This window comes from Danio aesculapii, chromosome 25 (genome assembly GCF_903798145.1).
Source record: "Danio aesculapii chromosome 25, fDanAes4.1, whole genome shotgun sequence".
NCBI classification, from domain to species: Eukaryota; Metazoa; Chordata; class Actinopteri; order Cypriniformes; family Danionidae; genus Danio; species Danio aesculapii.
The window spans coordinates 15,105,383-15,117,456 of NC_079459.1; the positions used below are offsets into that span (position 1 = coordinate 15,105,383).

Consider the following 12,074-nt stretch of genomic DNA (forward strand, 5'->3'; position numbering starts at 1 on the left):
CCAAGTAACCCAGCCGAGGCTCGAATCAGTGACCTATTGCTGTGAGGCGAACGTGCTACCCACAGCGCCACCTTGCAGCCCCGTTTAGTTTTATTAAGTTATATTAAGCCAGCATAATTAAGGGCGTGGCCACTTGAGTGACAGCTAAGTCTCACTGCTCGCTGTCTCATCACCTCAGCTGATTCCGGCTGATTAGCCGCTGAACTCTGCGTATACATCATGTTTTTGTTTTGTTAAATGCTTCTTTATACAGTCAGTTGGCTTTTGGAATTATTTCCTACAATTATCAGATGATATGGCATGCTGTGTGCACTTAATTGTGCTCACAAACCGTTCAAGTTGCCTCCATTTCCCAGGTGAGTGAAATTATATAGTTATACCCTATCTATAAATGTATTTGATTTACTTAAGATAATTTCTCATTTAAAATTTTCTTTAGACCTGTAAAGCACTCCAGAATCTGACAGATTGATTAGCTGTCGGCTATAAAACAGTCATCTGAAACGTTGTTATACGGTTTTCTGCATGGATTTCGTTGCATTTACTAACACAGATTATATTTGAAGTGTCTGGAAGTAATTTACGTTTTTCTCCTGTAGAACATTGCAGACTCCATCCGTCTCATCCACATTAGCTGTTCCTATGGTAAGCTTGAATAAACAAGCCTATGATGCGTGCTTCAGAGGTTAAAAAAGCCGCACACGGCAGCACACAGGCACGCAAAGATAAACAGATTAAAAAAGGCGTTCAAATTGCGAAATGACAACAAATAAAGGTCGCGCCACCAAACACATGAAAACGAAAATAACAAGCCTGGTTTAAAAATGCAAGGAGTAGAAAGTACAGATAATTGTGTAAAAAATGTAAGGAGTAAAAGTAAAAAGTAGTCAGAAAAATAAATAGTGGAGTAAAGTTCTGATACCAGAAAAATCTACTTAAGTACAGTAACGAAGTATTTGTACTTTGTTACTTCCCAGCTCTAATTAAGCCTACAACCAAAGCATCAAATGAGATCAAAATATAATACATAAAATAATACATAAAATAATACATAAATAATACCTCAATAGAAAGTCAATAAAGAAATCAATCCTTCCTTTAGAAACAGTATATTGTATTACTCTTTTTTTGTGTGTGATATTGTACAGTACATCTCATATCAAGAAAACAATTTCTACCAAAAGCAATTGATCACCAAATGAGTTTAAAAATATGTTTTCAATATGAAATGGTCTACTTGCTAACTCTTATACTTCTATAATTCGACGCATTTTCATGTGAAACAATATAAAACTATTTCAAATATAAAAGTAAGGTTTCATTTAATCCGCCTTTAGGTGAAGTGGATTATTCCATTAATCCCAATGACAAGAAACTGTGCTAAGTATTAGAAATATTATTTTAAAATGACATCAGCCAAAAAGGAAAGTTCTTTCGGCAACTTATTGAAGCAAGCAAGTTATTATCTTGAAGAACGTTATTAATGAAAGTACTTTTTTGACATCACATCTTGTATTATTCACAATAACACCACCAAATGTGTATTAGGAAAGTGCACAGTATCGCTTCGGATATTTTTAAAGCCACTAGACGATACTAAAATGAGCATCAACAAAACTGGCATTAAAGAGAACATAACTGGAGAAATGTGCAGGATGTGAGCTGTGGTCTGAGAATGGTCCATTATAATATCAAACACCCAACGTTGCACTAGCTCTGTATGTAGGAAATGAAAAGCGTTTGGGCAGATGCCTCCTGTGGTTCTCTCTATCACTATGCTGGAGGTCACTGCTCTATTCCTTGGCACTTTGTGAGAAGCAAACCCATGCATTCTCCAATTATTTTCTTAAAAGCCCAGTTACTGTGGCAACTGGGCCAACGTGTTTTGTTTGCCATGGCGGCAGGCCAACTCAAACCTTTAAGCTGTTCAAAGCGAGCTTCTACATAATGGCCGATTGCTCTCACACACAGTCTACTCAGTGTTGATCCTTACCCCTATAGTGGTATCGAAAACAGAAAGAACTCCATATGTAATTATATGATAGCATCAGTTCACTTACAAGATCATCGATTGGTTAAAAAAATAAAGAGCTTTTCATCATAATGCAATTCTAACTTGCCTTAAATGGATAGTTCGCCCACAAACGAGAATTCATTTATTTCCCTTTCACTTGTTCGAAACCAATTTGAGATATTTTCTTCTGTTAAACACAAAAGAAGATATTTTGAAACATGCTGGTTGACAGAACCCATTGAACCTTTTTTGGGCGGCTCAGTGGTTAGCACTGTCACCTCACAGCAAGAAGGTCAATGGTTCAAGTTCCTGCTGGGCCAGGTGGCATTTCTGTGTGGAGTTGGCATGTTCTAACCATGTTTGCATATAGGTTTCTTCCTGGCGCTCCATTTCCCCCACAGTCCAAAGACATAGGTATAGGTGATTTAAATAAACTAAACTGGTCATGGTGTATGAGTAGGTGTGAATGAGAGAGTGTATAGGTGTTTCCCACCATTGGGGGTTAGAGTTAGAGTAATGCATCTGGAAGGGCATCCACTGCATAAAACGTATGCCAGAATAATTTGTGGTTCATTCTAAGCTGAAGGAAAATGAGTGTTTTCTTTTCCTACTATGGAGGTAGTGACCAGCATTCTTCAAAATATCTTCTTTTGTGTTGAACAGAAGAACGAAACTCATATTATAAAGATTAAAACCACAATCCCAATTCTACTTTATACCCCTACATCTACCTCTTGTCCCTTGAAACGATGTGTAAAGGAGTAGGGATGGAAATATTCCCCCAAAAAACTGGACACCACTACTACACATGCACACGTCATCATGTAGTTACTAAAGACAAGTGTTTTAAATTCTTTCATTTCGAATTTAAATTTGACACACAGAAGCATGAGAGTTGAGGTTAATCTTTTGTATGTATGAATTGAAAACGCTCCCACTGAGATTCCAATGTGCCAGTGGAAATGCATCATTACACCTTGAGTTTTTGTCAGAGTGCTTTATCCACCTGCAGTTGAAAAAGTTGACACTTTGCAGAAAAAGCACCTGACGTCCTGCAGACTAGCACCAAAACAATTGATACAGTGGTTGCCTAGTAATATAAAAAAGTGAAGCTCATTGCTCTAATGTCAATCAGCATTAGATGAGATGCATCTCATGTTTTCAGATCTGATTTGGTGTGATTGGCTCTGATCACAAAGTTATTTTGTGCTGTATTTAAACGCATTAGACAGCACAATTTTCCTTGCGTCATATCCCTTTAACTACCTTTTCGATACTTATTAATAGATTAATAGGTACCGAAAAAGTCCACAGAGGGCGGATGATCACCAGAATGTCCCAGAGTAAAATGAGAAAATATGATACACCGGTGTTTTGGAATATTGATATGTCTTTAGACTGTTTTTATATTATTTGTTTCTATTTTATTTATACTTGTCTCTTTTATTCCTGTTTCATGTAAAGCACTTTGAATTGCCACTGTGTTTGAAATGTGCTATATAAATAAACTTGCTTTGCCTTGCCTTACCTCACCAAGAAAAATTTAATTTAGATAGCATTTATTAACTCCTAATGTCGTTAGTTAATCAAAATTTCTAAAATATCAACCTCTACCAAATGGTTGATATGTCAGTTTATGGTAAAGGAACCAGAATTAATACATATACTATGAAAAATCAGAAAATATGAAGTGTAAGACCAATTTATTTGAAAAAAAATATTCAAAATAAAACTTTTAAAAAAATTAAATCATCTTTGTTTTTTGAAGTATGCCATAAAATATATCAGGTTCTCAATTAACGCTTTGTTGTTGTTATTTTTTTTTTTTACAAAAAAATTAATAAATCAAGTGTAGTAGTGCAACAGGATTATGTTTGTTTGATTTTTTTGTGAACCAACAATGCTGTGTAGTGTGAACCATTATTTAAAACAGTCATCCTTTAAATGACTTTAACAGTCATTATTTAAAACAGTCAAAACATGGTCAACCTTTTGGTAGAGCAGGCAGTTAAAGAGATATTCATGGATGTTATCACAAGAAACAATAGTAACATTATAGCATACATGCTGTTAAAAGCTAATTAAATGCCACCAGAGTTTTCTGACAGACTGCCATATTCTGTCAAGTCATTAAGTAACGTTAATCATAATTTTAAATATGTTGTGGATTATTTAGCAGTGGTTATTATAAGCAACACATTATTGCCACGATTAATGTAATTAATGCTCTTTTTTTTTTTTACATTTGTGGGTCTCCTTGCTCGCTTTTATAGCCATGTTGCTGAAATAGTAAGGGAAGTTTCGCATACCGCTACATTTGTAATGTGGTCCTAAAAAAAACTTAATTTGAAGGGCTGTATGTACGTTCACATGAGTGCTGGAACCAAAAGGTAGGGGTAATTGGAAGAGCTAAGGGGTAGAATTAGGATTGGTCTAAACGATGAGGTAATTTTCATGCTTCGGTAAACAAACAATCTCTTTAAGAACTGTACATAGAAAGTTTTTGAATACTTAACAATAATTCTATTTTCTGGGCTAAAAAACTCAAATTTAGGCATACCAGTCATGAACATTTCTGAAATGAGGGACTTGCGCAACATGGATAAATTTTGTGAGGTAGAATTTGCTTACTTTTTCTATCCAGACTATATAGAGAACAAAAGATGTCAGACTGAGCTGTAGGGTGACTATCTATCTATCTATCTATCTATCTATCTATCTATCTATCTATCTATCTATCTATCTATCTATCTATCTATCTATCTATCTATCTATCTATCTATCTATCTATCTATCTATCTATCTATCTATCTATCCACAAGTATGTTTTTTAGATGTATTACCTAGTATATCATATCCAATCTCTGTTATCCAAAATACCATTTATAATTGTGAATCAAATCATAAATCTTACCCATGATATCCTATTACAATGGCAGTAAATAACACTAATATTAATATAGAATCTCCTTAAGTGCACAAATGGAGTCCCAATTCAAAGAGATAATCCTTGGTTTGGCCTTAGGCTGCATTTAAGCACGACATATTGACAAGTACATGAAAGGTCATGCACAAGGCCTTCTTCTTATCAGTCGTGATGGCAGATGAATACAGAGTATCACTGATGTACACACACATACTGTGTGCATACACTATATGTGACATAATAAATAAATGAATGCGTATCGCTGCAACTACAATTAGAAAACACTGCATAATGTCTGACATATATATGAAAATAATTAATTTATGTCATGGGCTATATGATATTTGTAATATATGTAACATATATAATCGGTGCACTTTAAAAATAAAATGTATAATTAAAACACACAACCAAGGGTTCACAAATTTTGCAGGACAATGGTAATGGCTAGCTTTGGCTATATATTTTTTTCTTTCTTTTTCTGAACTATATGTAAACATATTTTATGTGAAATATCTTACTCAGAACAATACTTAATAAAAAAGAACATGCATTTCTCTGGTGGCACGGTGGCATCACAGCAAGAAGGTCACAGGTTTGAGTCCCGACTGGACCAGTTGGCGTTTCTGTGTGCAGTTTGCATGTTCTCCCGGTGTTCATGTGGGTTTCTTCCGGGTGCTCCGGTTTACCCCGCAGTCCAAAGACATGCAATTTAGGTGAATTGGGTAACAAAATTGGCCTTAGTGTATGAGTGCATGAATGTGAGAGTGTATGGATGTTTCCCAGTACTGGGTTGTGGCATGGGACGATAACCGTTTTCAATGTATACCATGGTTTGGAAAAGTCAAGGTTTTAAAACCGCCAAAATTTTCTGTAATACCGTTCCTGAGGTAGATGTAAGATGTAATTTTTTTTGTTTGTTTTTTTGTTTAGTTTTTTTGCTTGTTTGTTTTTTTAGGCCAACAATATCTTCAGCACAAAAATATATCCAAAGATGCCTTTTTTAGGTTGTAAAGAAAGCTGTATTTTTGAAACTAATGAAGACAGCAGAAGTCAATGATGTATTTTAATTAGTCTGACTTGTTTACTCTTCCAAACTATTTTAATGTTGCTCAAAATAACATTTATTGTGTTCAAAAGGGGAATTTATTTATTTTTTACCCAAACATTAAAAAAGAACATAATTTAGAGCAGTAATCACAATATTGTGATACCGTGAAACCGTGATATTATTATCCAAGGTGATCATACCGTCAGAATCTTATACCTATACGTGGCTGGAAGTGAAGTTCATTCCGCTGTGGCGACCCCTGATAAATAAGGAACTAAGCCGAAGGAAAATTAATGAATGTATTTCTCTTATTTCCTTAAAATGTTCTGCAAGGGGTTCACAATAACCATAAAAACAGTGAAAATCTATTATTTAAAAAGACAGTACATATTTTAAATATTCCTTCAGTTATATTTTTATAAATAAAACTTCATAATTTGTGGAGAAAGGGAAATTCCAAAACTCTTGATGCAAAATATCTTTAGCTAAAATTGTATTTTAAAAGGTTTTATCATTATATCAGTTAAGAACATATAGTGTATGGTATAATTTATGCAGTTCATGCTGTTCAGTTCACCACGCAACTTCTGCAGTATATTAAAGTCATAAATGCTGCTGTTGGTGTTTGAAATGTGTGCATGCAACTAGACTATCTTTATGTCATTTGCGTTATTATAGCTGGTCCGTTTTTATCATCATAAAGTCACCACATTGCACCACTGTACAATTATGAGGTTTCACAGCGACAAAACAGATTTGAACAGCTCAAAGAGATATTATGCAGGCTACGGTAAAATAACGCGAAAAACATAAAAAGTCATGAAAATGTTCATAACTGTACTGCTGTGAACTTCTGGCAACCACAATTGCTTGTTATTTTAATTACAATTACATGTCGTAAAATCAGCATTTTAACACTGGCTAAAAATGGCAAGTGCGGCTTACCTTCGCCGAAGAAATGCGCTTGAATTAAGAAGAGCAGAAAAAAGCCAACCGCCGCTCCCGCAAGCGCCCACGCCACACGGAGATGCTGCATCTTTCCGAGGATCTGACGCGTCTACAACCGCACATCCATCCCGACTCGACACACAACAAACACTCCTTTATTCTCAGTAACAGCTGAGGACACTTTCCATGCTGGAAAGGCAGACGTGTGCGACAGGTTTCTTCTATTTGGAGCGTTTAAAGTTCAACGCAAGAGTTTGGACGCGGCGTCTGACATTCCGTGTCCCGTTAACCGCTGCATAGTCTCTCGCTCACCACTGGGTTTGTTAGTCCCGAAATATTTACCAGCCAATACCCGTCACACATCCACACACGAGCCTCCAGCAGCACAAACAGCCGTCACCCCCGGAATTCCGATAAAGTCCAGGAAAAGACCTCACGTATGTCCAGACAGCGTCGTTCTGTTGACTTTCCAGAGGAAACTATGCCGACGCTCCTGCCCGACCGAGAGTCTCCGATTTAACTGAGGCTGTGAGTCTGTACGCGAGTTTCTTCAAAATCGACGTCATCACTGTTAAATCTGTCAATCTCCGGGTGAAGCCACTTACTGAGTATGTGAGAGAGGGAGAGAGAGAGTAAGAGAGAAATAGAAGGGGATACTTGGATACAGTGGGCCAGCTAACGTGTTATTACAAAAATGTTAGGTCTATCTATCTATCTATCTATCTATCTATCTATCTATCTATCTATCTATCTATCTATCAATCAAATAAATGCTCTAAATAATATTTTATTATTTAACTTATGCCAAGTTACATTATACACAAAACGTGTATCTATTATTATCACTGTTTTTTTACCCAATAAATATAAAAAATATATATGTTTTTATCATTATATTCAATATATCATTATATTCAAAAATAAAAATTCTATGCTATTTTTAGATCAAAGATAGCGAGTAGTTTGCATTAATACTAACAAACTTGGAATGTTTACAGTAAAAAAGGTACTTTGATGAACAAGTATTTTTCATACTGTATCTTTTATATTTTCTAACTTTGTAATTTCTGTATGATGCACTGATGATCTCGTTACATTAAAAATATAAACACATCAGAGTAGCACATGTGATGCTAAATATTAAACAATAACTAACTAACATGCAACATTTTAAATTCTATCCCAAAAATTGTGATTTCTGGGGCTTCATCTTTCTCCATGAATTCTAACCTAATTCCTAGTTTTCAGCAATTTCAACGATATTAAATTGTAATGTGTGGCCTATGTGTTAATTCACAGTCTATATTAAAAATGTCCATTAAAGTGAAAGTTCACTCAAAAATTTAAACGCGCTGTTAATTTCTCACCCTCAGGCCATACAAGATGTAGGTGACTTTTTTTCTTCAGTAGAATATTAAAGAAGATTTTCAGCTGAAACCGTGGTCCTTGGTGAATCATTCATTGAGCAATTAACCTCACACACCTGCAACTGCTAAAAAAGGTGTAGAAACAAGGCAATAAATAAATTGCATCAGCTCAAGCTGTTCCGTACACTATACCAGTGTGTAAAAACAGACCTGGTACTGTATATAATCTATATAAATACAAGCAAAAGAAACTTAATATCTTTGGCTCCTGACAATAAATTGAAGACCATAGTTTGAACTAAAAATCTTTTTTAATGATTAAACTATATCTCTTTATTAGACACACACAGACACACACACACACACACATATATATATATATATATATATATAGAGAGAGAGAGAGAGAGAGAGAGAGAGAGAGAGAGAGAGAGAGAGAGAGAGAGAGAGAGACAGAGACATTCTTTGTTTTCAGCATATAGTTGAATGCAGATCAAAACTGGTGTCCTTCTTTCAATATCCATCTTAAATCTTTGTTATCTACTAATTACATACACTCACTAGCCAATTTATTAGGTTCACCTGTCCAACTTCTTATCACAAATTTCTAACCAGCCAATTACATTGCAGCAACTGCATTTAGGCATATAGACCTGGTCAAGACGATCTGCTGCAGTTCAAACCGAGCATCAGAATGGGGAAGAAAGGTGATTTAACTGACTTTGAATGTGGCATGGCTGTTGGTGCCAGACGAGCTGGTCTGAGTATTTCATAAATTGCTGATCTACTGGGATTTCCACGCACAAGACATCCAACCTTGAGGCGGATGGGCTACAGCAGCAGAAGACCATACCGGGTGCCACTCCTGTCAGCTAAGAACAGAAAACTGAGGCTACAATTCACACAGGCTCACCAAAATTGGACAATAGAAGATTGATAAAACGTTGCCTGGTCTGATAAGTCTCTATTTCTGCCGCGACATTCGGAGGGTAGGGTCAGAACTTGGCGTCAACAACATAAAAACATGGATCCATCCTGCCTTGTATCAACAGTTCAGGCTGCTGGTGGTGGTGCTGGTGTAATGGTGTGAGGGATATTTCTTGGGCACACTTTGGGCCCATTAGTACCAATTGATCATTGTGTCAACGCCACAGCCTACCTGAGTGTTGTTGCTGACCATGTCCATCCCTTTATTGCCACAGTGTACCCATCTTCTGATGGCTATTTCCAGCAGGATAACATGATGTCATAAAGCATGAATCATCTCAGACTGATTTCTTGAACATGACAATGAGTTCACTGTATTCAAATGGCCTATACCATCACCAGATCTCAATCCAATAAAGCACCACTGGGATTTGGTGGATCGGGAGATTTGCATCATGGATGTGCAGCCGATAAATCTGCAGCAACTGTGTGATGCTATCATGTCAATAAGGACCAAAATCCCTGAGGAATATTTTCAGTACCTTGTTATATATATATATATATATATATATATATATATATATATATATATATATATATATATATATATATATATATATATATATATTATATACACACACACACACGCAAAACAAAATTAATATCTTTGGCTCCTGACAATAAATTGAAGACCACCATTTCAGCTAAAATTTTCTTTAATGTTATACAATATCTTGGGAGGCCTGCAAGAGTAAATCAACATTAAAAGTAAATTATATTTTTATTTTTATTAAACTATATCTCTTTAAAATATGTTTATTATAATATATAATATGTATTCTTTGTTTTCAGCATATAGTTGCATGAGCAGATCAAAACTGGTTTCCATCTTACATCTTTATGATGTATCATATGTACTAATTACATATAATAAACAATAAATTATGATGACTTACAGATTTACATTGCAGGAAAGTAAATATCAACCTCTCATTTAGAAGACGCTTTTATCTAAAGTCATTTACAGTACAGACTATTTATAACTGCAGCAGTTCCACCGAATCAACGTGAGGTAAATTAACATTAAAAATTAAGCAGCATTATAAATAAAGGCATCTAATTGAATCCATACATGCATTAGAGACTGTTGATTTCTCATGCTTTATTCGTTCTAAGCACGAGGGGGTTCTTAAACTTTTCTAAAAAGGCTTCTTCATCCGGTGATGGATAGCTATTTGCTTTGTCTCTTGATGATATAATTAATAATGATCTATTTTAATGCATGTATTCAGATTTAAAAGTAATCCATTTTCTGTCACTTTTCATATTAGCCTCAAAGTACAGCTGTCCACACATGACATCCCATCACATTCTCATATTGTTCTCACGTACTCCGAGCTTCAGTGGAAGAATGGCAATCAATCAGCGGGGACCCAATTAAATATGTTCAGAATACCGCACCACTGCAAAGTCAAGCTGCTACTGAAATATCCTGCCCTATAATAACATGTTCCCCCTGTGTTGCCAATATATCTCCTACAGATCTTGTCTTTTTCTCCCGCTCTATCTCTCAATTTCCATCTCGTCTAAGGGGAATATCTATATTTGACTCTGCCGTGTTTGTTGGAAGTGCTGTATGAAAATATGTGGCGGGACAATAGACCCAGTTCCAATTTATTAGGCCTGCTTTCATTTATTTACTTTTTACATTTGTTCTCCGTAGTAATTGCAACGTCTCGATGCTGGAATGAGATATTGGAGTGATGTAGATATATATGAACAATATGAGCCAGACCTAGTACCCTATTTTGCTTTCTATTTTTGGTGGATGAATGGTAGATTTATTTACAGCAAGCTAATTTCCGCAAAACATATTTGTGTATGAAAGCATGTATGTTACTTGCTCTTTCTTGTATTGCCTCTATACTGTTTTTTAAAGGAACACTGCACTTTTGTGGAAATAGGTTCACAGTTTTTTTAATTTTATTTTTTATTTTGAGCGAAATGTAATGCTAAAATTCTAATCCGATTCAATTATTTATGCCAAACTAAGCTGAAAAAACTACCGCCAGTCCCAGAAATCAGCTTGATCGATATAAAAATGTTTAAAACTCAACTAGATATCTTTAAAAAATTGCCTTTTCCAAAATAAAATGAATTCTTTTTCATTATTTTTTTCTTTTCAAGCAGCAACTATGGTGAAAAGTGAAATAAATCAGTGTGAATAAAACCATCATTGAAAACACTAGAACAGAAAAACTCAACATTTTCAATCCACAGACTTAATCCCTCAGATCAATACGGAGAAAAGACACAGTTTGCCCTTTTTATCTAAATTCCTTTCCTTAATTTGTAACCAGAAATCCATAGGTTCAGTAAATCAACTGTAGAAAAACATCACATCACACTTTAGATTTGAAATGAGAAGTTTTGGCATTTGTCACAGGCTAATGAGAACATATTTAGATAGGGATCCTCTTAGTTGAGAGGCTATTGGTGTACATAATGAATTTGAATGAAAATTATGCTCTAAAAAAATAACAAATTGTTTATTATGACCTAGACTTCATTTTTTAAGAGTTCACACTTAGATATTGCTTGATAATAATAGCAGGTTTGGCGTGCTGTCCCGGGAGAGAACGCTGAGCTTGGAGATAATTGAGCCCAGGGCTCCCGCCTGGTCAATGAGGATGTAAGGGAGTACGAGATCAGGTAGTTCTCGAGAGCTCCCCCTGGTAAAGAGACAGATGAGGTGGATGGGGAGATTCTTAAAAAAAAAAAACGAAGATAAGAGAGTAATGCTAGACGTGCTATTTATAGTGAGTTTGGAATAATCTGATC

At 35.4% G+C, this 12,074-nt stretch overlaps 1 protein-coding gene across 2 annotated transcripts in view; it reads right to left on the reverse strand.

Annotated features, from left to right (window-relative positions):
• Positions 1 to 12,074, reverse strand: part of tafa5b (TAFA chemokine like family member 5b) — a 109,231-nt gene that overhangs the window by 61,878 nt on the left and 35,279 nt on the right. Inside the window, exon 1 of one of the 2 annotated variants that reach the window (XM_056451321.1) lies at positions 6,937 to 7,471. The exons of the other annotated variant lie outside the window; for it this stretch is intronic. Coding sequence (XP_056307296.1) covers positions 6,937 to 7,027 — 91 coding nt within the window. The 5' untranslated portion in view covers positions 7,028 to 7,471. Of the gene's footprint in view, positions 1 to 6,936; positions 7,472 to 12,074 lie in introns of those variants that run through there. 2 annotated transcript variants of the gene reach the window in all.